At 35.8% G+C, this 27,872-nt stretch overlaps 1 protein-coding gene across 3 annotated transcripts in view; it reads left to right on the plus strand.

Annotated features, from left to right (window-relative positions):
- LAMA2 (laminin subunit alpha 2) overlaps positions 1-27,872 on the plus strand; it is a 327,292-nt gene that overhangs the window by 172,045 nt on the left and 127,375 nt on the right. For all 3 annotated transcript variants that reach the window (XM_042821492.1, XM_042821497.1, XM_042821505.1), the window contains exons 15-19: positions 83-194; positions 5,254-5,367; positions 11,981-12,108; positions 17,483-17,569; positions 23,781-23,992. In XM_042821492.1, coding sequence (XP_042677426.1) covers positions 83-194; positions 5,254-5,367; positions 11,981-12,108; positions 17,483-17,569; positions 23,781-23,992 — 653 coding nt within the window. The remainder of the gene's footprint in view (positions 1-82; positions 195-5,253; positions 5,368-11,980; positions 12,109-17,482; positions 17,570-23,780; positions 23,993-27,872) is intronic.

Below are 27,872 nucleotides of genomic sequence, written 5' to 3' on the forward strand. Positions count from 1 at the left end.
TCAGTATATGCTCTTGCATCTAAGTACAAAAATACTTTTGTGTAATTCATTGTGTTAACTCCTTCATTTCTGTTACACCCAGATTAAATGGTGTTAGCATTGAAGCTGCTGACTACTCTTCAACTGGGAGAAAGCTGGCATCTTCAGTGGAGTTATGTGACTGTCCCCCAGGTTATGATGGTACCTCGTGTGAGGTTAGTATCACAATACAGACTATATCAAATGTGCTAACACTGTGATAGTTATAAGTGACCAGTGGCCCTGTGTTGATGGAAATTAATAAGAGAACGGTCCATTCCTGATGTAAATTTGGCTTATGTTGTCTAGTTAGTTTTATTTCTAGGTAGCAGTTCATTACACGTGATATTTGAAGTCTGGAGTTCTACATTGCTTTGGTGATTTCTAAGTTATAGAAGGAAAAGACATTTCTCTAAACAACAGAAAACAAAAACAGTATTTGGTGCTCTTCAACCACTTGATGTTACATAAAAAACATCAATATTAGAAGAACGATAGCAGTAACAAAATTGGACCAGATAACCTGATTTAATGTGGTTAAGTTTTCCCGTTTTTTTTTTTTCTCCAGGACTTTACCATTTGCTGTGGAATATTTGGGGATTGTGTATACTTCTGTGAGGATTATTTCCATACGCACTTAACCACAAATTCATTATCTGTCTTACAATGTATTCATACATGTATGCATATGATTAATCATCTCTTATGTGCATAGTTTGGTTAAAAAGAAGAAAAAAACAACAACAACAACAAAAAACTTCAAAAGCTTTGCCTTTAAGGAAATAGTCCCAAACACCAAGATGCTCTACTTCACAAAACCACAAACAGTATGCCATTTACACAGATGCTCTAGGCATCTGCATGTCATCTCTCCTTTTCTTTAAAACCTTCAATGCTCATATGTGATATTTAGGGCCTAGAGTCTAGTTTCATGCCAAATGTATTTGCTTCTTGCTGAGGCTAGATAGACTAATCTAGAAAGAAGACTGGAGGCAGCAAATGGATATTCCTATCACTTCCAAAATGGTACAGGCAGGGAAAAAAGTAGAATATAGTCCGCCTTGGCTTAAAAATTAATTTTAAGTCAGATGTCTGTTCAGTTGTTGAGATAAAAAGTGGAACAAAATGTCACTGTGCTTCACTTTTATTTTTTTAATTTGTCTTAAATTCAGATTTTGAAGTGATTTCTAAGAAAAATAATCATAAAGCCTAAACAATTGGAAAGCCAGATGTTCCAGTACCTACTTTTGCATTAGAAGCTGTGAGACTTTAGTAAGGTTCCTGACTTGGTGTTGCTGAAATTCTCTATCTGACATTGGGTTAAACTTGATGATCTTAAAATTTTTTTCCAACCCAAGATTCTATAATTCTAGGATTCGGTGCTAAACTGTCTGTTCAATTCAAAACAGTCCATAACTTCTCATACATTTTTAAGATCATATTCAGAAATAGAAAATCCTATGTAGGTAGCTGCAAATTGACAGTCTCTATGTTGTGGGCAGGTGCCCATTTTGGCTGTGTGCTACTGCAGACCCCATGAATTAAACTATGAAGGCTGCTCTCAAATTATAGCCTCATATAGTATGGCAGTAGAAGTTGAATCTTCCCACCAATATTCCATTCCATTCTGTTGCTATGTGACAGATGGCAGCAGAGGGACACTGACAAAATGACATCTGACATGGAAGTGCCTATGAAGCAAAGGTGTGTCCTTGAATTTCTCCATTTGAAAAAATTGCATCCACTGACATTCATTGACCCTTGCTGAACGTTTATGGAGACCAAACAGTGGATGTCCAGTGGATGACCAAACAGGGTCCAGAGGAGGGCGACTAAGATGATCAGGGGGCTGGAGCACCTCCCCTATGAGGACAGGCTGAGGGAGTTGGGCTTGTTCAGCCTGGAGAAGAGAAGGCTGCGGGGTGACCTCATTGCAGCCTATCAATACCTGAAGGGAACCTACACCCACGAGGGGAGTAAACTCTTCAAAAGGGCTGACAACAGCAGGACTAGGGGAAATGGATCGAAGTTGAAGGAGGGAAGATTTAGGTTGGATGTTAGGGGGAAGTTCTATACAAGGAGAGTGGTTAGGCCCTGGAACGGGCTGCCCAGGGAGGTTGTGGATGCCCCGTCCTTGGATGTGTTTAAGGCCAGGTTGGACGGGGTCCTGGGCAACCTGATCTGAATGTGTGTGTTTGGTGGCCCTGCTAGGCAGGGGGGTTGGAACTACATGATCCTTGAGGTCCCTTCCAACCCGGGTGATTCTGTGATCTGTGATGTGAACACAGTGTGGTGGTAGGTGGTATGTTTCAGGAGTGGTGACAATGAAATGAAAGATTCTGGGTGGCCATCCACAGCTGTCACACTGTGAAAGAGCACCTCAATCAGCTAATCTGCATGTATCAATGGATTACAACTAAGGAACTGTGTATGGAACTGAATATTGTCTTTGTTGTGTTGGAAATAATGGTGGCAACACAGGAATCTCACAAAGTTAGGTGGATCCTGTAAATATTCACATAGGAACAGAAAGAACACCATATATAAGATTGTCATGACCTACTAAAGGCATTGTTTCCAGTGTCAAGATCTCATGTCACCACTATGAGTCAAAATCATAACTGCAGTCTGTGAAGTTGCAACATATGAATTCTGCATCAAAGAAAAAGCTCAGGATGCAACTCTATGTGGGTAAAGTGACAAGCACTGCATTTTGGGAAAGGAAAAGAATGATCTTTCTGACTTTCTTGGAACCTGGGGAAACCATCAAGTCTGGTTACTGTTTTGCAGTGCTGTCCAAAGAGAGTCCAGAGAAGGTCCAGAGACAACCTTTCTCTTGCAGTATGATGATGCTGGGCCACACACTAGTTTGAAGACGGTGGAGCACATTGCCAGTCTTGGTTAGACTGTCCTACCATACCCACCATACAGTTAAGATTTGGTGCTTTGTGACTTCTGAGCAGATTGATGAAAGATGGATGACATGGGCAACATTTTCGTGCTACAATGCCATCATAGCAGCTGTGAAACAGTGGGTTGCCTCTGCCATTGTAGATTTTTATGAGCATGGCATACAGGCTCCTGCTTATCACTGGTAAAAATGCATAGCTAGTGGTGATGAGTACATTGAAAAATAGTGTTTTACAGCTGAGAATTTGCTACATCAAATGGTTTCCTTTGTATCTGTTGTAGTTTCCATGGAAATGAATAGGAGGCATTACTTTTGGAGTGACCTATATATTTTGTATTCCCTGCCTCTAGGTTGAATTTCTTACCAGGACTGAAGACCAAAAAGATATGATAGGCTTCTGCCTGATACTCATTGAATTTCAGAGCACTTTTGGACAGCTCAGAAATGCTGAGCTGCCATTTCACAAAGCTGGCCTATTTTAGGATAGAAAAACAGTGAAAATTTTCATTTCCAAGCATTTATTCACAGAATTAATTTCTCATGAGTCTTTTGTAGTGGAGGTTCTACACATGATATACGTGGAACAGTTGAGCTTGACAGATAAAAATGTGGAAATATTTTTGTATTCTGAGTAGATGGTTTCACTTTTTACAACAAGAATGGGAAAGAAAAAAGCAAGGTTTTTAATTCATAGAGAAACTAGTAGTTAAGAAAGAATACAAACATAAATTGAAATTGTGGTATTATTTAGAATACTATTTCTTTTTCTTCCAGACACTTCTGGACTTGTTCAACACTTCTTCCAGTTTTAACCAACCACAGTGTTATTTTTACTGAATTTATGCAGGATTTCAGTTTCATTTTCTCTTCTTTTTATCTTAAAATTTAATGTATCTGTTTGTTTCCTGGGTAATGATATTGTGGTACCTGGCATACATGCTGCAGCAATGAAGACAACCATTATTTACTTATTTTCTTGATTTGAATGTTTTGGCATTATCAGTCTTCAGAAAACAACCAATACAATTTAAAATGTGCTGTCTCTTATGAGATTGTTCCATTACACATATTTGGAATTCATTTTCTGCAAGATTGTTTGAAGAAAATTGTTATGTTTTTGCTAGTATGTCTGACAATTGAACACATAATTCCATGAGCTTAGGTAAAACAGATAAAATTTCAGATTTCAAATACCGGCGATGTGTGACAGTTACTTTGTTCTATTTATGTGAATCTTAATTATTTGTATAATTGCTGTTCTCTATTGGATTTATTTCCTTTCTATTTACTCCTTTGCTTTCCCTGTGGAAGAAGTTATGTTTAATTTGTACCACTATGACAGTCAGATGGGCAGGAAAGTCAGAACTTTCCTAGCTTTTGAATGTTATGTCATGTCTTTTCTTAAGATTGTTATCTGCAATCTTTTATTTTAGGTCTGTTTCAAGTTTTGCTATTGACGTTCCAAGTCTAAGCCCTTTAGAATTAGTGACTTTTGGAGCCTTATCTTGTGCAATATTATGTATACATGCATATTAGGTCATTTTTTTTCAGAATCACCGAAAAAGAAAAAAAATGTAAAGAATGATTTTACAGTAACAGCTTACACAATTGCATCTCATGCCATGGAGTGGGGAAGCCTGATTTCTGCTAGCCTTTTTTCCTTCCTGGATTTTATAATTTTTTATCTTTAGTATTCATATTCATATTTCTGTTAGGAATTCATAACCAAGAATAAAAAAAAGTTTGGGGATTTTTTTTTTAAATAATATTTTCAATTCATCTTCAAATTTCTTATACATTTTGCAGGAGAAAGAAAAAAAAAAAAAGCTAAGAAAAAAGCTAGCCATGCATTTCCTGATTTAACTTTCACTCTTAAAAAAAAAAAAAGGAAAGAAACAATTTGTAGGCAGAAGTGTAGCTCTGTTACTAGCCTCTGACTACACAGTGTTTTAATTGCTCTTACAGCTGAGCTACTCAGAAGAGTTTTTATGGTTTAAGGGTTATTTTTGGCTTCTCCCTTCTCCTTCAGTATTTTGCCTTCTGGCTATTTTTGGTCTGTACCTCTTGCTTTGATGGTGTCATATTTCAGTTCTTCATTTCTCTGCTTTATTTTACTATTTCTGAAGAATGATCAAGTTAAGCCTTCTTCTAACCTCACATCTGCAAATAATGCTAAGGTCAATCCAAAGCCATAGCACCAAGAACAAATTTCCAGAGAAATGTTGGCATTTCTATTCATCTGACAAGAATGTATTTTTGTGTGCGTGTATCAAATTTAACTGTATTTTAAAACTCCAAACAATCTGTTTATATTTTCTCTGCAGTATTGCTGGCCACAACACAGACGTGTAAACGGCACAATCTTTGGTGGAGTCTGCACACCATGTACATGCTTTGGTCACGCAGAATCATGTGATAATGTCACAGGGGAATGCCTGGTAAGTTACCTATATATAGAAAGCCTGAAGGACTTCAGCAACATCAATTCAATATGCAAGTGTAATTGACTTAACCACCTCTGAGACCTGGAATATCTAAGCAGAAACAAACAGAAGAGGTTTTTATGTTGAACTGTTGCTGAAGTTAAGATTAAATCCCCTCGTACCAAGATATGGTAGCTTCTACAAGTAAACAAAATGAATTTTTAATTACATAGGATTTATGTTTTGAAAGAGAATCAATAGTACAAAATACAGCATGCTGAAGACAGCAAACATATCAATATTCTTTCAGGCAAGATTTATATCCCCCCTCCTCCTTGTCTCCTGTATTATTTTTTTTACACTACAACTTATAGTATCCAGCAGATAAAATTGTTAGTTCTGTTCCAGCATGATATGAAGATATTACTATTGTCTTCCTTCATTTAAATTCCTACTAAATCTTGATAAAATTATTTAATAAATTATAAAGAAAAAGCCAGATTGTGGCCAAATCAACTTTTTTTTTTCTCATAGCACAGGGAGATTTTATTGGGAGTTACCTATTTAGCAATTAAAATTCATGATGTTACCCACAGCAAGCATACTAACATGGTGCTATTTCCAGCCCATTCGGTAGCTTTTTGGAATGGGAGAATTATGCTGAATAGACTGCTCTGACTAACTCAAGTGCATTCTAGTTTCATATTGTCTGTCATGGTATGAAGCTTGAAACATTTCTCATTTCATTAGTCTTGCAGAAACACAATTTGAGCCATTGCCAGAATAGTGGGATATCATACTCTCATTTCCCTGTAGAATTTCTAGCAGGCTCTGTATTGTGCATGTTTCTAAGTGTTTCCTCTTATTTCCCTAAGAAAAAGCAGTTGGAAAAAGTCCAAAATGAAAATTCAGGCTTTTTTGAAATGTAATTTGGTATTTAGAACTATTGCTGGTCTTCCTGTTTTCCCCATCCAGGATGTTTAATTGCACTGCAGTACAAAACAAGACATCCTCAATGTGTAGATCAGTGAGTTTTTCAAATTACTTTTTCATGAATAGAAGCTTAAAATGATTCTCAATTTAATTACACTGTAAGACTTAAAGAAGCATCAAGGACAAAAAAAAAATAAAACCACTTATGACACAACAGTCATGTTTTGAGTTCTTCCATTACATACAGTGAAAATATTTATGTCTAGGGTAATAGAGTTTTGTGTTTCTTGATAAAGATAGAATTTATTACGTTAATGATTTTAGCCTCTACCTATGACAGTTGTAACAATAGTGTTAACACATTTCTATTAACAGAAAAGAAAGGGAAAATCCTGTTTAAGTTATATTGTAACTCCTGATTATTTTACTTAGGGGTTCGTAGCCCAATGGTGTTCTGAGGTTGCTTTCTTCTGAATCCTCAAGTTTTAGCCCTTGAACAAGTTCTCTATTTTATTCTCTCGCACCAGTCAGGATGTGAGAGAAAGTTGTAGAGTTACATACTGTGTGTTGATGTAAAGATAACAGTGCTGAGAAGGAAGTGGAAAATAACCAGCTGAAAATGTACTTTAGTCTATCACATATTCTTTTTTCCTGTCTGAGCTTACACTAGATCATTCTGTAAAGAGGAGCACAGGGAGCCTTAGACCAGGTCTGGATTTTTTTGCAGCTTACTTTGAAAACACTGTAAATGAAGTTAGATTGGTTAGTATCCGTGCAGGCTATTAAATGCTGCTATTCAATTTGGATCATAAGCCTTTTGAAGTGAAAGAGGGAGAAGTCTGAATGCTGAAAAAGAGAAATGTATCACATCAAAGGCATTCTTTCTATTGAGGTTTACACAGCCTTTTGGCCTCCTTATTATTATTCATGGTGTTTTTCCAGCAATACAACAGACGAGTTACGCATCTAATTTACTGATATACTTTTTTACTCTTCCTTAGCTTTGAAATGTAGTTGAAAAGCAGCTGAAATACATTTTTGACTTGTGATAAAAGCTCAAATCATCTGCTCTGACATAGGCCTGTATAAAAAGCTCATTTTAACACATATCTTGTAGTAACCTGTAAAGCCCTTTGATCCCCACAGCAACCATATCGAAAGCTGTGTAATATATAATTCTCATTACCATTGTGATATACATAACTTCTTCGGTACACAGAGCAAGTTCTAGCATAAGGAAACACCCTTCTGTAATTTTACACACATATATTCATGGTAGTTTTAGAAGATCGATGAAACATAATCCTCGTGAAGAGTAAAAAAAACATTCCAAGGCATTTCATTCATGGCGACATATCACGTTCTCACTAGTAAGAAAAGAGAAAGCATATCTTTTGCACTTCAAGATGTGCTGAAATTATTAAGAGGGAAGTCCTCAGTTGTATCTATTTTGTATCTGATTCAAGCAGCATACTGTGTAGATTGAGGATAGTGTCAGAGCTAGTAGTCAAGTTGTGCTTTTGAAAGCTTTCATCATGCAAGCAACATCTTTGGATACTCAGCAACAAATGATGGATCCTCAGCTAAATGCAGTGTAGGCCATACCACAAGTGAAAAATATTATGTAAAGCATGTGCAACACTCCTGATTGCATTTATAATACCAGGAAAGGAAATTGTTGATGTAATTTTGATGTTAGAGTAGGTTGAAAATGCCAGAAGAGCACATTCATGTTCTCAAAGAGACAAAACAATGAGTCCATGACTAGAAAAATGTATTAAAATAGGTACCCAACTATATCTTCATTTTCTTTAATTATCAACTTCCCTGAATGTCTATGTGACACATATACTCCAAGACTGGGCTGCAACATGCCAAAGCACTGATCAAAGCGTTGGACATACTCCCTGGTTAAAGTTTTAATTTCATCACTAGCCCTCTATTCTAATAATTTATGTATTCATACACTCAGCTGCAGTCCCAGATAAGCAGATGAGTTTTTCAGTGTGAACTTAAGTTTCCCTGACACTGCATAGAGATTTCCACTTGGTTTCTTCCAAGCTCGGAAAGCCATCTCAGTAGGAAGTGTTAAAAAATGCACTCCAGGACATCAGCAATTAAGCTTTTGGGCAAGAAAGTCTGATTCATGCATAAAATTTTTAATGAAAGTGAATTCCACAATCTTGCTTATTCAGAGGCAAAGTGAAGTTTGATGGTGTTTGGATATAAAAGAGATCCAGAAAATTGATGCATTCAAAATAATTTGAGATCTAGTCATTTGAATTTGATGGCATAAAGATTTCAGCAGAAATTAATTCTTGGTCATAAAGTCAAAGAATTTGTGGAATGGAGCACTGATTTTTTATTTATTTATTTATTTTATGAAAACCACAAGCTTAATGTGTTAGAATGCATTGTATTATTGTATTTCCAAGGGAATATGTATGTAACGTATTCTGCAGTTAGGGATAGTTGTTCATGATCATCTTTATATTCAGTCTCATGATACATTAAAGAATTATGAATATCCTTACAAACATGAAATTAAGACTTCATAGGTTTAAGTCATTACTGTACATTTGGAAGTTTCAAACCGAGATTAGAACAGTTAATACGAAGGAACAGATTTTTTGTGAATACTGATTGTACTTTAGAAGGATTAATAACTCACCTATTCTAGTAAAGTGATCTGGAAATTTGGCAAATGAGTATAAAATTTAGTGTATCACTGAACAGGTGAAGTGTGTCACGTGGACTGTCTAAATGTTGTTCTTTGTCCTATAAAATCAAGACTGTATTGGGGAGAAAAGTAAGATTGCACAAGATTGTTATTTCTCAGCTCAACTCTCAATGCAACATTTGCTCTAATTTTGGCACTACATATGATTGGGGTTTTTGTTTGTTTTTAAATTTATAGTCACAGTAAGGAAGAAAATGGATGTACAGGTCTGAATTTAAGGAGAGTTAGGTTGTAAGAAAATAATTCATCAAAGAGAAAGTAGTCAGCTCTTTATAATATGAATTGCTTTCTCCGAAAATTTAAGGATTTTTGTTGCTTTCTCTTTTACCTTACGAAAGAAGCAGCTGCAAATACCACTCTGTAAGCTTTAAAGTAGCGTGTTAGCTCCCCTCACTTTAATAAGATCCTTGACATATAAGCAGTTCATATTCTTGAAAAACATATGGATATGTCTGAGGTTATTTAAAGCTCAACATAAAAGAAGAATCCATTATTTTTCAGAAAACGTACAAATAATTTGACATAATGCTTTTAAAAAATTGAATTGTAAAGGATTTTTCCTTCTATGATTGAAATTATTTTTTTTTATATCTTTTAAAAGCATATCTTAATGTTAACAGTTACTTTTTAAGTGTGGCCTGTAGATGCTTTTCAAATATAGCACTTAAAGTAACAGTCAAATAGACTTAAATGACCTAATGAAATAAGATTTAATCCAGCTGAAGGATCCACAGCCATACTTCTATTTGACTAAGTCTCAATTGTTAGTATTAGTGCACAATCTACCAAATGTCTGATAAGTTAATATGCTAACGCTTTTATTTCGAAGATACGCAGATTTTATATACACACAAGCACCCTTTGTAAGTAAATACTAATTCTGAAGACAAATGCTGCCATCAACATTGTGCCTATGACTGAAAAGAAAAAATACAGTGCTTAATCGGCTGCCCAAATACATGGCACCAGCTCTGCAGAGTGCAATGCAAAGTATTTATTTCCATATGGTAATAATCTGAAGAGAAAAAGAACTGTTTATTAGAGCAATGCCATTTTATTTACCCCTTATTGAAGATATGTTTCAGGCAGTAATAAATACCATCAAACATATCAGCACATATACATGACTTTTTGTAAGTGATAAAGCAGTTTTGCAGATGTTCTTCAAAATGGTTTTGATTAAAATGATAAGGTTAAAAATATCTACACATATTAACAAAATTTAAGGATTTTAAAGCAGCAGTTTAGGATGTCAGGGGAGCCAGAGACTCTAGAATTATCTGGAGCTTTACCCATTATCTAAACTTCATCAGATTGTATTCCATTTAATAAAATCTACTTCACGGCTTTCACCTTGGTCTTTTCAAGTTGTCATTTTCTTTTTCATCTATATCTGAGCACATCAAGTTAGAATTTAGCAGTCAAAACCAAATTTGCTACTTCTCTGTTTGCTTTATAAGGGATGCTCTTGAGTTTCACGTACATAGAATATTATATATTCTATTAGCCCAGTGTGATAATATTTGGGGGAAAAAAGGTACAGAAAAGTTTAAGCCAGAAAGCTAATTGTCCCTGACAGAGGGACTAACACAACGGGAAGATGTTACGAAACAAAGAGGAGAAATGCTCTCCTCTTTCTAAGGATCTAAGCTTGCAGAAAAAACTCCACAGATGAGGAATACCTAACAAGAAATCCTTCCTCAGTAGCAATCAACCATTCAGAGAAAGCAATTCACATTATGAAGAGCTGACTAGCTTCTCTTTGATGAATTATTTTCTTACAACCTAACTCTAGCCGTTTCCATATACTTTCCAACTCTCCTTAAAATCAGACCTGTACATCCATTTTCTTCCTCACTGTGACTACAAATTTAAAAACAAACAAAGGAAGGGTTGGCTCAGGCTCCACCCCTTCCTGTTGCACAGGTGAATTGCTTCCACATGTGCTCCAAGGGCTGACCGGGTCTTATCCCCAGGTGCTCAATCAGTTGTTCAGGCTGTGACTCAGCAGTTCCCACACACTTATTTACCTGTGATGGATGCTGCCAAATTGTTTAGGTTTTTTAATCCTTCGAGGTGAAAGGGAAGAACAGAAGAGACAATTTTCTTTAAACTTTAGAGCATGTGTTGTTACAAGTTGGCATGGGAAATCTATTCTCAGAGTACTAATTCCCATTCTGAGAAAAAGAGATCATTTAATTTGAGATCAGGCTAAAGGCTATATATGAAAATACAGATCTACTTCTGCTATTTTTAAGGAGTGAATTAGATTCCTGCTCCTAAGCCCTAACCTTTCATATGGTTGAATAAACTATTTCTTTTATTACAAGACCTAGTCACATTAAAGAATAAAAATTGGTTAGGACCTGATATACAGTACATTTAGCCTTGTTTCTACCTGTAAAATATAATTCAAACTCTGCTACCCTTCACAAATATATTTAGCTTGCTGCCAGATGTATGCCTTGTAAAATGAATTAATGGCCATAAATGCAAAATATTCATTTTTATAAATTGCATTGTCTGAACTACATCTCAGCTCAGCATTGAAAACAGTTAAAAATATCTAGTCTGTTGCAAGACTGCAGTGCTAAACCTGTTTTGTGATACTCCGAACACTAGTTTTATTTAGATGAGCTAAAACACTATTGTGACAATTATATGTTAGAACATTTCTCTGTTTTATATAAAGAAAAAGATATTCAAAGTAGTACAAAAAGCTGATGCATATGATGCACTAATTCTTACAGCTCTTTTCTGGAGAATTCTCTGTAGGAATTCTTTGGAATTCTTACAGCTCTTCTCTGGTTTTCAACTAACAACAGAAAATTAGAATGTATCTCAGAAGCTTCTTACAAGTCTGTTGAGGGAATGGGTGACGTGAATGACATCCAGAAACTTTTCCACATGTATGTTTTCTATTTGTGAATTTGTATTTTTCCACCTTCTTTTTAGGATTGCAAACACAATACAGGTGGTTCATATTGTGATAGATGTCTTCCTGGTTTCTATGGTGATCCTACTAAAGGAACAGCTGAAGACTGTCAGTTGTGTGCTTGCCCACTAAATATACCTTCTAACAAGTAAGATGTGTATTTATTATAAATTACACTTTTTCACTTAGTAAATTATATATACTTTTTGAATTTATACCATTGTACATATATGTGAGATTCTTTGTGCTTTAACCAAATTACATATTCTATGATATAGGCTTTTATTCTCATTTTGCAGTCATATAGAACGCTCAGCATTGCTGAGAGACAAAAATCAAGACTAAAGCTAGACAAGAGTAGCCTGGGAAGAAAAATTCTGTATTTTGGATAACTGCTCTTTTCACTGAATCAAAGACCACTGTTTTTGTTCTTTTTTTATGGAGTAGTTGTTTCTAGTTTTAAAGTTGAAGTTAACAATTTGATATGATTTTTTTTTAATATGTAATTGATTTTAAAATCACATTATATTGAACAGATAAGACTGTTATTTCTTTTACTTGTAATTTTTCTTTCAGTTAATGTTCAGTGATAATGTTGACTGATAAAAAACAATCGTATCCTGTACTGCAAAAAAAGAATTGTGGCTAGTAGCATGAGGGAAATTATTCTCTTGTTCTACTTTACATAGAATGCTACATTCAGGTCTGGGGCCCCCAGCGTGAAAAAGATGTGGAACTGTTGGAGGAGTTTTAGAGCACAGCCAAGTAGATGATCAGAGGGCTAGAGTATCCCTGCTATCCGGAGAGACTGAGAGAGTTGGGCTTGTTCAGTCTGGAGAAGTGAAAAACTGGGATGGGGGGAACGGAATTCTAGTATTTAAAGAGAAGGAGAATTTACAGAAAAGCTTGAGAGGGTGTCTTTATCAGGGAATGTAGTGATAGAAAAATGTCTTTAAACTAATAGAGGGTAAATTTAGATTAGGAAGAAATTATTTAACACAAGGTTTGTGAGGCGCTGGCACAGAATGCATAGAGAAGCTGTTGATGCCCCATCCCTCGAGGTGTTCAAGATTGGATGTGTTCCTGGGCATCCTGATCTAGTGGAAGATACCCCCTGCCCATAACAGGAAGTTTGGAACTGGGTGGTCTCTAAGATCCCTTCCAACTCAAACCGTTCTGTGATCATGTTGGTTCATTTATATAACACGAAAAAACTACTCAAATACCTGATCTAAGAATAATTTTCTTTACAAAAAGTTGTTTGTGCTGCTTGCTATCCACAGTTTAAGGCCAACCTGAAACACTGATGAATCAGTTCTTACTGTAGTAGTCCATGCTAAAGCCACAGGCAATAGAATTGTGTCATATTCCTTCTCTGATCAGTGCAATTTTAATCTGACAGTTTATGAGCAGGAATTTCAGGGAATTGTAAGATGGAAGTCTTCTATCATCACAGCTCCATAGTTGGTTTTATTAGATATACTTGAATTTATGCTTACTGCTCAGGCATGGTTCCTTTGATGTTCTCATTGTTTTCACATTTGAGAATTTCCTTGCATGGTTAGTTAATCTTCCTACTGTTAGAAAATGCTGTACTGATAAAGCAGGAAAAACTCTATCACATTTATATCTGGTGCAGATGTGCAACAAACCAAGTCAAATAAACCGAATTCAAGTTTTTTATTGGCAAAATGCCTGGAGACTTCTACCATGTATTCATCAGAGTTCTGGCTGCTTTCTTCCTTTTTGAAATTGAATAAGAGTACTCTCTGTAATATTTAGCTTTCTTGAAAAGCGCACGTACCAAACCTATATAAATGCTCTCGATGTGTGAAAGTCTGGGATTCCCGAGCCCTACAGCGTTTAGCCCTGCATTAGAGCTCTGTAATAGCTTAGAACTTAGAAATACTAAAATGGAAAAAAAAGCAAAATTGTAAACCTGCTCAGGCTTTGTGGAAATCGTACTGTAAAGCTCAAGTTCTCGTTCTTCAACAGTTCTAGGCTTAAATTTGTTTATGAGGGGGGAAAAAAAGGGTCTCTTAAACATTTAAAGTGTTCTCTGAAGGCTTAAAAATAGTCATTTTTCTACCCTACCATTATAATGTATCTTTAGTCTGTAGTGACCTTAATATGTTAGGAATAATATAAGTTATATATGTTATTCAGATTCTTGAACTCATCCTTTGTGTAAAAAATTGGGAAATTTTCACCAAGTACATATCACTATGGAGATGTGATATAAGCTATGCTATTCTGCACAGCCTAACAAGTAAATAATTTATGTACTAAATACCTAGAAATGGCTGTTGATATGTTCTAGCTCCTATAGTATTTAATTTCTAATGTGGCACAGCAGGGCATCTGTAGTTCTTTAAGCTCAATACTCGGCATTTGATGAACAGAGAATATTGTTCATACAATGAACCTATTTGTACTAGTAAAATAGTGCTGACTTTTATAACAATATCTTATATCTTGATGATATTTGTACTGTTTTTTACAGTACCTCTGTCTTTTCCTCTGCAGTTCCATACAAGGTAGAGAAATGTTTATCCATTTTAGAAACGTGATGGAATTGTTCCATAGTTAGTTTAAGCTGATTTAACTGCTCCTTATTATCTCCTCTATTTCCTAATGCCATCTATGTAATTCCTGAAGCCAATCATGAAATTTTTTCTAAAGCATAGCAGTAATAAGTGTCTTGTCAAATGACAGAAGATAACTCTGGGCAAGATTAGGAGAAGCAAATCATGTTTTCTAGATCCTGGGATATATCTTCTTATTTTGTGCAAATCTCTGTACTTGTACTTATATAAAATCAGTAAGATTGGAAAAGACCACTGTGATCATCTAAGCCAATCATTAACCCACTCCACCATGCCCATAAAATGAGATCAATATCTGTATTTTAATTGACATATTTAATGCATGCTTGACTTCTTTCTTTTCATTAATTCAGCACTCTTCTGACAGTCTTTATGGAGATTAATCTGATTTCTTTTTCATACAAATGATCAGATTTCTACGTATGATTTTTCATAGTAAATGCAAATATCTGAGATAATTACTGCTTTTCTCTTGAAGTGGCAAAAAGTTTTCTGTTTTTCTTTATTTAGAAAATACTAAATGTTATGTCCCTAGAATTGAAATGGAACATATCTTGTTGAGCCCGTGCAGATAACAAATAGCATTATAGCATGTGAATTAGGAAATCTGGTTGCTTTCAGAATGTTAGTATTTTATTGGAGAATTACATAAAATTGCAAATACAATTACTCCAAACAGGTGTTTTCTGCAGAGTCTGTGTGAGCTTTTAGAGATCTGTCTTCCAGTGTGGTCCAATAACATACCTATAGTGCTTCTGATACTATGTCTTCACTGGTGTTCTGTTGTAATTTTATGTAACACTATGAAAAGACTGATAAGGAACCGAGAGAGACTAAGATTTTCTGAATCTTGTTTTAACAAATCAATACATACTGCTTGTTAACATTTATTACTACTGAATAATGAGATTCTAAGTCTCAGTAAGATAAACTCTCATTTTTTCATCTTGCTAACACACATTTCCTTTATAGCATGCAAATGGGAATTTCTCAATATATTAATGTTTAACGTTCAGATGTAAATTGAGTACCAAGTCAAAGAGTGGAAGAACTCTCAGTCTGAACATAATCCCTAAAATATAGAAATTATGCTATTAATGATCATTGCTTAGTGATAATAAGTACTCAGTTGTTATAATCTCTACAATTTATGCATTTGAATTCAGAGTTCTCAGTGGATCTGTGGAGCAGTCAATCTTAAGCAATGCTATAAGGAACTTTGATAGCATCTCCATAAAACTTTCTCATGTCATTCTTATGAAAGAATGAGATAAGAATGGATGACCACATCCTATTTGAAAAGGCAGGTGCTGCTGATTCAATTTACTGATAATGTGTACTTCAGTTTAAAAATGCATATATTGCTATGTAAAAATATTGCTATGTAAAAATAGAACCAACAATTATTTCTTTAATGGACTCATACGTTCCTGAATCTATTTTTAATTGAATGTCATTGCAACATAACACAAATATAATCCTAAGAATATCCTAAGACCTATCTGTGTTTACCAGAACTGACTTGCCTACATTTTTCGTACTGATTTCTATCTATGGGAGATCGATTTATTGCTTTATGACAAATAAAACTTTATAAGTGAAACTATTCTATAGTAGAAACAAAAGGGAGAGTAACTGAGTTCAGATCATAGGATGGGTGACTCTGAGTATTAGAGACCAATCATCAGCAGGTAATTATGTTACATGATCCTAATTAAGCTCTTCTGGCCTCCCCGTGCCCATTATTTTCCAGAAACTTTCATTATATATCCTACTTTAAATTATCCAAGGTTAGATGATGTCTATTTGTTACTGTAGTAGCATAATCTTTTACCTGAATATAACTTCTTTCTGAAGTATTTGTTCATTATGTTCTTCCCTAACTTCTGTTGTCCTAAGTTATAAAAGCCATTTTCAGTGTCTTCTTTTCAGCTAGATGCTTTGTTTTCCATTTGTGATCTCCACCATGCATCTACTCCCAATCTTTTCTTTTTCTGTTAGACTGACCAAAACTGTTTTCAGTTATTCAGATGAAGCTCTATAAAGATGTTAATGTTTGTGTCTTTATTGATCACTTCAGAATGATAGGAGAGCAGGTTACCTCTTCTGTGAGCTCGTTGTTGTGTACGGAGTTTGTTTGTTTGTTTGTTTGTTTTCAAAGAGTCAGACTGTTTACTCACAGAAGTATGTTAAGGGAGAAAGAGAGCACAATGCTAAAAACCAAAGGAGCAGAGTTTGAAGTTGAATATGATCAGAGATAAGTGGAACTTGCAAATGCCTATGGTATCCTTATTTATGAAACAAACAAAAAAATCCACCAGCTAGGAATAAGAAAAGCATAGCAAAGAGGTAAAGCTCTGTACTCTGCAAGCTATTCTTAAACATCAGTGTTCTGGTCTGGTCTGATGTGTCAGCTTGTTGGCACTCAGATGCACTCACTTGGAACCTGTACCAGCTATATCCCTTTTGTCCCAGTCCTTTCTTGTTCACTGGATTCCTTTCACAGACCCATATACACAAAGTTCAAATCAGTCATCCTTCAGAAATATTTATTTTGGGGACATATTATGACATAGCTTGTTTTGCCAGGCCCTCAGGGGCACAAACAAACAGCTGTACATTCCTGACTTTTTAATGCTATCTAGGCTGCTCAGTGGCAGGCTGAGGTCCCGTAATAACAGGCTATTGGGATGCTGCCATCTGTTACTCTATATTCAGTGTTGCAGAAATAGCAGAGTCATTCCAAATTTTATTTGCTGGAGTCTAACTTAAGCTCCATGCTACACTAGAATCACATTTCTAGGGCACTATTTTGCAAATTAACAATCTCTGAAGTGGGACAAGAACTATGATGCTGACAGTCTTTTCTTTATGTTTCCTCCTTGTCCCTCTTCTTGCCCAATATCAACAACACAGTTTTAGCCCAACATGCCATTTTGACCGAAGCCATGGATTAATATGTGATGAATGCCCAGTTGGATATGTGGGACCACGCTGTGAAAGGTAAGTGAGAACCGTGTTTTTAACTGTATGAGATCTGAATCAAAAGTATTTATCACAGGGAACAGTTCCTTCTTTTTTTGCTGCCTCCCTTTCTCATATCTGTTCCTGTTTTCTGAAACTTGCTGAAGAAATTCCTGTTCAACTTACTCTGACATTGCATCCATGTATTTACATACTTATATAGTCTTTATCTGACTTTCCATCCTTTCTCTGAAAAAGTGATTGCATTATTGCTTTATGGTAAATTACAAAGCTTCAAAGAAGCATTTGTTGAGGTGTAAGAAACTTTTTTAAAAATTATTCTCTTAGCAGTTTCATTAGTCTTTTGAGATTTTTTTATTATTGTCTCTTTCTGTCACTTGAATAGTTAGAGCATGGTGAATCAAGTATTCAGTAAATTATTGTTCCCTCTTCTTGAAGAGGTAATATGCAATCAAACCACAATCCTTGTAGTAAGTTATTTGTTGGTTTTAATCATTTATAAAAGAATATTTTACCTTTGTTACTTCTAGTTTTCTGTTGCAGCAAATACAACAAGATAGGTTTTACTGACAACAGAGAATCTTTATTTGTTAAACATGTAGAAAAGCTCAATATAATTCATGAGTTTTGTTATTACTTACACAAGAAGGCAAATTAAACAAAAATAAATCTCATGTTTTGTCTTTCTTTGGCTATGATAGGTCCAAATGACATGTTAGTACTCAGAGAGGAAGTTCCCTTCACTGATAACCCCATCTGCCTTCTCATATTCTATTACTATGAAAGAGTCACATGTAGAATTTAAGTGAAACAGAAGGATAGTAGAAGCACTGGTGCTAAACTGCTAGGGTCCCCTTTCCACATGTGGTGAGAATGTAGAGACGGGAAATCATCGCAGTGTCCATGAACCTTCCTATCTTTTGAGATTTCATGTGGATAGAATAACTTTAAAGAGCAGTCAGTTTGCCAGAGTACTGCTGCTAGCTGTTTGGAGGTCACAATGAGTCAGCACTGGCTTTGGCTCCATGATCCACATCCCTCATGACTCTATGATTAACACCTTCTTTAAGAGGGTCTGAGGTATCCAGATAACAGTCTATCACCTGGCTAAATAGATGTAGGGAATGAAAGTATGGCATTTCTGTATCTTAGCTGGTTTCTGCCACTTGACACCTCCATGAGCTGCTTGCAGCATTTTCCAACATATATCCTAAAACTATAAGGCTTCTAAATGAAGGCTTTGTAAGTCAGGGAGAAGTACTGGATGGGGAAAGTAGGAGTGAATCAAGAGAAAGAACCACCCGGGAAAAGCAGAAACCTGTCTGTATGCCATGAATCACCCTCTAGTTGTATCTTTCCAAATTACATTTATGACTACTTCCTCTTAAATTCCCTATTGTGCTATATCTGTCCTAAAGTGAGAGTGTAGGCTGTCACCTGTTTCCACCCATAATCACTGAGACTGCTCCTGCTGAGTACTATTTCTGCTTGTCTTTTCCTGTCTATCTTGGAAGTCATCACCTTTCTTTAAGCTAGTGGGCTGTGAAGTTAATGATGGCAGGAATAAATCACTTTGGTGCAGAGCACTTTGGTGGCAGTTTGTCAATGCAGGGTCATTGACAGCTTCCATTAGCAACAAGTGCTATTTCTGAGTGGAGCACAGGCTGTAGCTGCAGTATGAGAGAATCTGAATAAGTGGCAGGCTTGGATTTTTAGCATTATTTTCTAAGGAAATAAGGCTTGTGTTATCTTTTAGTGCGTGTCTGTCTGCCCACAAAAGCATTTGAACTTGTAGGTCAATTCCAACCAAATTTGACAGAAGGTAGAAAATCTCACAGATAGTAATTGTTCCTGAAAATTGCGTGAGAAGTAGCTGAATAGAGGTTAGTAAATCAGGACATGTCATAGTTAAGGGAGAGAGTACTGTGTGATCTCACACCTAATTAAACTGCAGAGATTACAAGCACAAGAGAGCAGGAGCAAGTGAGAGAGTTTATTAAATGTTTTGCCCATAAGAAAAATTTTACAGGACAAGGAAGAGGCACTGCTGTAGCCTGAGGGATTGTTCACTGCTGAACAGCAACATCCTGCTGCAAATAATCAGTCCTTAGCCTTGTAACCATGTGATATAAATCCACTGGAAATTAAACCATTAATTCTGTTGCTCATGGAATGATTTTCTTTCATCTATAACAAGCTGCTTGGAAATGCCCACAGCTGTCAATAATAATGAACGGAAGAAAGCACATTGCCTTTTGCTATTATTAATAGTGATTCTATAATTGCTGAAAGTGTTAATGTAGAATTCTGGATCATTTTAGCAACTGCATAGCGATGACTAATCTGTGTCATACAGTTGGCTAACTGTCCTAAATTATCATTTATTTCTAAGTGTAGAGAAAGCTTCATTTTCTTGTTTAATCCTTTTCCCCAGTAAATGAGATTTATGTTCTTCCTTTACTCAGTTTCCCAGTGGGTACAGGGTACAGTAGACTCTCTCCTATCTCTGTACAAAAGGTTTATGTCAAAAAGCTGTGCTTTGTGCCCAAGGTATTTACAGAATTTTGAGATGCATTTGCCAGGTGCACAGTCTTGATATTGAGAAAAGCCCAGTTTGGTTTTTTTTTTTCCATAGGGAAAAAAAACGAAGTGGGTAAGTCTAGCTTCTTCTTTAGCGCTCCTTCGTTTATGAATATAGTTGGAGAAATCTTTTCCTCCAAGAATAGGAGTGGAAACGTCTGTGTAACTTTAGTAGGAAGAAAAAGATGAGCTGTTTCACATGCTTCCTCCCCTCTGCAACCCAGCATCCCTCAAATCTAGCACAGGTTGCCACTAGGTAGACACTTCTGAGTCTCTTGGGTTCAGTATGCTGCTGCTGCTAATCTAATTCTTTCCCCTGTGCCAGTATTACAAACCTGTAATGCAGTGCTGTTGGGAAAAGGAACAAACATTTAGAATGTTTTATAAATTAAATGTGTTGTGTGGGATTGTTTCCAGATTGCAAAGATAAGCACTCTGATATTAGAAAATGCAATATAGATTTATGCCTGGTCATAGAACAGTAATATCTGTGTTGTGCATCAGAGGTAAAATTTTTAACAGCAGGTTCGCAGGTTGTTTCCCCACTGGAATTTTACCCAATTTCATACATGAATTGGGTACACATAATTTTCAGAGCAACTGTGAAAATACTATTATCATACTTTCAAGTATTTAGATTTACAGCCTACATTAACTCTGTCTCAAAGTTGTTTTTTTGTTTGTTTGTTTTGGTTTGTTTTTTTTCCCAAGTATAAAGACATAGTATACAATAGGCCTGTGTTTTTGTGCATATCTGTGCACATACACACAGCCACATGGGCTGTGGTGAAGTAAATTAATTCAATAGAGACAGTACACACGTTTCCACATATATTTTATACTAGCTCAGTGTTTGGCACCAATTATGCCAAATAAAACTGTCACTCATGGGAAACATCTGCATTTGAGGCTAGAGGTAAACAGAGAGAGGAATTTGGGGGGGAGGGGAGAGACTGTTAAATGGAACCATTCTTGAATGTCTTTGTTCCCTGTCCCTATTTCTGGTAGGTTGGTTGATTTCTCTTTTGGGTTTGTTGGGTTTTTTGTTTGTTTTTTTGTTGTTTTTCTTTCTCCTCATCTCAATGGTATTCCGTTGTACTTTGCAGTTAATTAATATGATATGTGTTTTCTCTAATCCATATGTGTAATTTACCATGCCACATAGATTTTTGAGTTTTTATTGTGAACTTTCTCAAACATGTAGTGCTTTGAATCTGAGAAGAGTAGCTGAAATAGAAATGTCCTTAAGGGTGGGATTAGTGAAAGTAGATTTTTTTTTTTAATTTACATCTGCAACTTCATGAGAAGTGGGAGAAAATGTTGAAGAATTCACACATATATGTGCATACGGTATTCTGTTAAGTTTACCTCATTTCTCCCTAATTTTGGGATCTAATCATCTTGAGTCTAGATTCAAGAGTATCTACATGTTTAAGTAGAATCTATGTGATGAGTGTGAGTTTCACTAATTTTAATTAGCAAAATCTAAATTGATGAGGAGAAAAAAAAAATGTTATCAAGGTCTCCTGCTATTAATAGAAGGAAATGATTATCCACACGTTTCTTGCAAACCCTTGGAGTGTTTTTTTTTTCTGTGAACTGCTTGGTTAAGTTTATAGGAATGCTGTAAGATACTGAAGTAATTCTTAAATGAAAGGGAAAATGGAAAATGAGTGCACATTAAGTGAAGTCAGATTGGTTAGTAGTACCAAAAAATGCAGATTCATGACAAATATGCAAGTGGTAAATGAGAAATATTGCAGCAAAGCATAGGTGAACTTTGCATGTTACTCTTCTTATTCTTCTTCTTTTGAGTAAAATAAGATCCTGTCTTAATTATCCAGTTACACTTTGGCTTTTGTCAACCATAGCTATTAATTGTTACATGTACTGAGAGATTCCTGGCCTTTGTAACTGAGATATCATCTCTGGGGGAAAAAAAATGTCAAGTTGTCTTTGCGAAAGTAAGCTAAAAATTAGTCTTCTGTGATTGCTGAGGTACCTTCTTAATACCTTCTTAATAAGGAAGAAACACCCATTTCTTTTCTGGGAATAATACAAAGAGGTACAGTATGTAGCTACATTCACGACAAGTTCTGAAAATAAAATGCATTGATTATTCTGATGACAGGATTTTGATGTACTGTTGTTATGGGGAAGTACTTGAGAGAGATGGCTATGTGAATGCAGCGGAGCACAGTGGACTAGATTATGAAAATTGTGCTCGTGTTAATGAGTTCTTACAGTCACCCAAACCACCGGACTGTTTGTATAAATTATGCATCTGTTTAGGTCTGCATCATGGATATTTTTAAAGAACAGAAACAATTTTACTTTGAATAACATCCTACTATTGAAAAATACTGATTAGTTCTAGCTATTAATTCCTCCCTACTCTGTCATCCATTTTGATAACTTTTGCTACTGATACTGAGTAATATTTAGGAAATGTTTAGACTGTTTTGTTTGGGATCAGACTGGAAATTTTATGAGACATTCTGGATGAAAGGAAAAGGATGAACTTGATGAGCATAAGTGGAAAAGAGTAAAAACGTAGTGGACCTGAGTGTTTCCTTTTTAGGGTGCTATCCAAAATTATTTCTGGGCCATACTACACTGTGCTAGTACAAAGCAGGGAGGATAATATCTGCATTGATTAAAGTTGTATTTGAATCAACTTAAAATAATAGGAAATGTTAATTTATGTGATTTATGTACTCTGTCTCTTCTTTACATTAATTCAAGTTCATCTGAGATGAGCGCAAATAACTTCATTAGCTGGAACTGTGCATTTTTTTCCTTTTTCGCTATCAATTAATTGCTTTAACTGTTAAGTGTGCACAAATGTAATAGGAAGGGAAAGCAACCCAAAATATAATAGGCTGATATAATAGGGAAATAGGCTGAAACATGTACAAATTTTCTTTAAATGCATACTTGTGTTAAGTCAGGTTCACTAACCCATTTTACAAGATATTCACTGCAAGTTGCAAGTGGCCAAGGTGGAAAAGGTGGTATTTTTAAACGTATCTTTTAAAATAAGGAAGGGACTATGCTAGAAAGTCGCTATCCCTATGAATCCTATAATTCTTTTTCAAAAGATTTCTAGGAATCTTTTTGCTGCCTTCCTATACACAGAAGTAAGCAACCAATAGTTAAGTGACCATGCCGTAGACCAGCGGAAGGCAATATGAGTGGGGGATCTTGTTGTGTAAACAATTTTATGTCTGTATCATTTTCTAAACTATAGCAAACACGTTATGTGAAGGGAGGAAATCAACAGACTTGCTGGGGAATGAGTGCACAAGAATATCTAGACATGATGTGCTGAAATACAAAGCCTATCTAACGTGAACCTGAATTCCTCTACAGTGCCAGTAGACAGATTTCTTATTATGCTTTGTCTTGTCTTCAGTGCCAGTGACAAGATTTTTCTCCCACTGAAATCTAATTACTAGCAGAACTGGCAGGATTTCAGCTGGTACTGTATCTACAGTATTGTTAAAAAGGAGAAGGAGGGAGAGAGAAAAGGCAGTTAAGAAATATTTGGAAGAAGATCAAGTAATTTTTAGTGATTAGTGAGAAATAAAATTGAATATTTCTAATAAGATTATTTAAGGGTCCTAACTCATGATCTCTTTTACTTTAGGTGTGCAGAAGGCTATTATGGACAACCTCTAATACCAGGGGGATCATGCCAACCTTGCCAATGTAATAACAACCTTGACTTCTCCGTTCCTGGCAGCTGTGACAGCTTGTCTGGTGCTTGCCTGATATGTAAGTCAGGTACAACAGGCCAGTATTGTGAGAGATGTGCTGATGGATATTTTGGTGATGCTCTTGATGCAAGGAACTGTCAACGTAAGTCATAAACTCTTAGTACTTCTGACAGAATTGATCTATTCTATATCTTTCTTTCTGAGAGGAGGAATGTGCCTCTGTATGCATGTGCAGGAGAATGATATGGTGTGCTCACACCTCTAAGAATACTGTTTTACTTGCATCTGCATCTGGAATGGGTGAATTCAAGATAAATAGAATGACAAACCTATTATAAAGCTTCCTCCTGTGGTTGAAGCAATAACGAAACAGGCATGGAACAGATATAGGAGAGTGGAAAATTAGATGGATGCAAAAGGTTATGATAAATGTCAGATCTACAAAAATAAATATAAATAAATAGAAATGCACTATGATATGCAGAGAAATCTCATTCATCCCATTGATCATTTCAGATTGATACTGAAATGAGGAGGAAAAGATATTTGAGTTACTGAAGAGTGCAAATTTGGCAAAACTTGGGACTTTATTGCCACCTATGTGACTTAAGTTCGTGTTGGAAGCTGCTTTACAGGGAAGAGGCATCCTGCCAAGTTGAGTCTTCTGACTCTGTTGAATGTTCTGAGGTGCTATGGAGAACAGTGTCTGCCACTGCAACAAGCTACCACTTCTCAGCAGTGTTGTACAGTGGCATGTTGCTTAAGTATAAGCTGCAAATGTAGTGTCAGACTTCCACACTGATTGCATGAAGTTGTGGAGGGTGGATAGAAGAGCTGGTAGGAGCAGAAGCTTTTGCTTCTGTAGAAGGCAGTAGCTCTTACTGAGTCCTTCCTGGCACAATTCAAAACATAGCGCTTAGAATCCTAGCTTAAAAATACTCACATATGGTTCACCGTCAGTCTGAGGAATGGAATAAAAAAAGATTTTTAGGTCTTCTGAAACAGCAGAGTACTTTATTTCTCTGTTAATAGAATTAAATTCTCTTCTTTCTTTGGAATAAATGCAGACCGACTCCACTGAGTACAAAGATGTAAAATGCTGGTAAAGGTCTTGGGCACTACGTTATTGCACTTAGGAGCACAGGAACCATTTCTTGCAAGATGTGTTGTAAGCACAGAATTCTGATCCACTGGCATCCATTTCAAGGATTTGCTTTGTTAGTGGGGTGCAGTTTGACAGTTGGAATACAAGATAATGTTTGACTACCTAAGACAGCATTGGTTGCTCCAGAGATTTAGAGCATAACTAGCTTTCTCAGTTAAGGCTAATAAACATGGTTATATGTAAATTAATAGGCAATCATGGAGAGTAACGGCTGTATAAATGTGTTCTGTACCTATGTGGTGCTAAATAAAAGTTGGACAATCACATACATTCTTTGCACTAGTTAAAAATCATTATGATGTCATATCAATTAGGGTGTTGAGTGTGTAATTTGATTTTTAAAAGCAGTGCATTTCAGAAATCATATCTTCAAGTAGCTCATCGCCATTTCTGCAGCGTTGACGGGGCTCTTGCTTTGAACATTTCTACAGTTGTGACAACTGCATGGGAAAGAGATGTAGTGTGAGAAGAGTTCCAAAAACATACAATTAAATACAAAAAGTATTAAAAATAAATACATATTTAATGTAGAAATACAAGCTTTGCTTTTTTTTTTTTTTTTTAGCATCACTGACAAGGAGAGTCCCATAATGTATTCATAGCTTTGTGCTCACAGTTACCTTACATTCATCTGCTCTCTGTCTTTCATGTGGGTTTTCTTTTTTTTTTTTTTTTTTTTTTTTTTGCATATGATTTTTTTACTTCCTTTGCAGACTTCCATGAATTTTGCCCTGCAGCTACAATATCAGAAGGACCGTGCCTTTACTTTGTTGTTTTCAATTTCTTTGCTTATTAAAAAGCCAAAACTGAGAGTGTTGCAAAGCATGAATTTTGCTCTCAAATTACTGTTTGAAATGTTCTTTGCTCTTTCTCAGTACTGTGCTGTTGTCATATGCATTATCCATTTCAAGTGACAGTACAACTTTATATCACTATAGCTTCTCTGAATTTCTTGGTTTATCTGTACAAAATAATAAATCTAAGAGCAAATGTCCTAGACTTATTTGATTTCAATTTTGTAGCTTGCTTTTTGCTGTGAAACAGCACAATATGCTGAACCAATAGCTAGAGGTTGTGCTGATGGTAGAGCTAGATGACATGAGATTAATTAAAGCAAGTATCCAAGCGTGCCTATGTGTGCCCAGTATCACTGTTAGAGAGGAATTAGTGTGTGGGTTCATTATAATTACAGACTCATAAATATTTATACAAATCAAGAGAGTTTGAGAGAGGTCTTAACCAGTGTCATTTTGGGAGAAAGTAAGACAAATTTCTCTAACAGGCTGTGTAGTATTATAGTAACCATTTAGAATTTGGGACAATAGCTGATTTTCCAGTAGAGATGAATGAATAAGAAAGGTTTAGGTGAGATAAATGTAATTTATCAGATTGAGTAACAGTTAAGTATATGAATAACCTTGACTGCATGTTTCTTCAGTGTGTACATACCTGCCAGCGCCAGGAAAACAATCAAAGTCTTAATTTCCAAATTCTGTTTCACCTCTGTATTGCACACAGTCATCTGTGACTGAGTTAGGAATACATGACATTCCACCTGGGGTAAGGTATGAGGCCTGCTCTGAAAGTAGTACTTTTATTGTAATATTCTGGCATGTGACTTCAGAGGCAGATGTTGGCAGTATGGCAGTAGAGGTTGAACCTTCCCAACAGTATTCCATTATGTTTTCTTGCTGTGACAGATGGCAGTAGAGGGGCAGCCTGACCAAATGGCTTCTGACGTGGAAGCACCTATGTAGCAAAAGGGGTGTCCCTTAATTCCTCCATGCAGAAAAAATCACTCTCAGTGACATTCATTGATGCTTGCTGAATGTTGATGGAGACCAAACAGCGGATGCAAGGACAGTGAGGTGGTGGGTGGTGCATTTCAGCAGTAGCAACAGTGACAGGGGGTCACCTCTATTAGTGCAAATTTTGATTGGCATGGCATTTAGGCTCTTATTTACTGCTGATGAAAATGCAGAGCTAATGGTGATGGTATTGTGTTTTGTAGATGAGAATTAATCAAACAGCGTTATTATACTGTTCAAATCTGTTGCAATTTCCTTGGAAATAAATAAGAGACCTTACTTTCAGTGTGATCTACATATGGTGTTAAGCTTGCCTGCATACAAAGACAGTGTATTTATTTATTTATTTATTCGCCAGGATCCTTGTGATTTTTATGTTCTTGGTTAAGGAAAAAAAGATTCAAATAATATCTTTGGGCTTTGAAATCTGTGTTTAAATGTTGGTGAAATACAGCTGTTAATTTGTATTGATAATGTTTATGTGGGTTTGGGATTACACATTTGACTAGTGACCATTATAATTGGAATATAATGCAAATGTGTGCTTGTACATACTGTTCTATGTGTTCAGGTTGGATTGTCAATAGTTTTGAAACATCTATGTTATGGTAATGGGAAGGAAGAAGGCTGAAAGAGGATGAAAAGGGTGAACATCATTACCAGATTGGCAAGAGAGCCCATAATTATTTTCAGTTGTTATTTATTTATTTATTATATTATTATATTATTGTTATTTACTCTCAGAGATATGAGATATTTTTGCAAATGTTTGAAAAATAAGGCCATGAACAGATATGAAAAATATGAAATCACTTTCATTTGAAAGAAGCGACTTGTGCATAATACCTCAAAAATAGAGGGAATGGCAGGAAGAACTCCTTTCAGTTTACAGTATATTAAGTCCAATGAAGTCATGGTGAAGATCCTATTGTGAGGATCTATCTATAGGAAAAAATACAACTCTAGTGGCACCTTATGATGTGCAAGTATGTGACCACCATGTGTTTGCTGTTGGGATGCTTAAGTGCTTCTTAAAACAAAGCTGTCAT

This window comes from Centrocercus urophasianus, unplaced genomic scaffold, assembly GCF_019232065.1.
Source record: "Centrocercus urophasianus isolate 14NV4802_14NV808 unplaced genomic scaffold, USGS_Curo_1.0 seq_10, whole genome shotgun sequence".
Classification (NCBI taxonomy): Eukaryota; Metazoa; Chordata; class Aves; order Galliformes; family Phasianidae; genus Centrocercus; species Centrocercus urophasianus.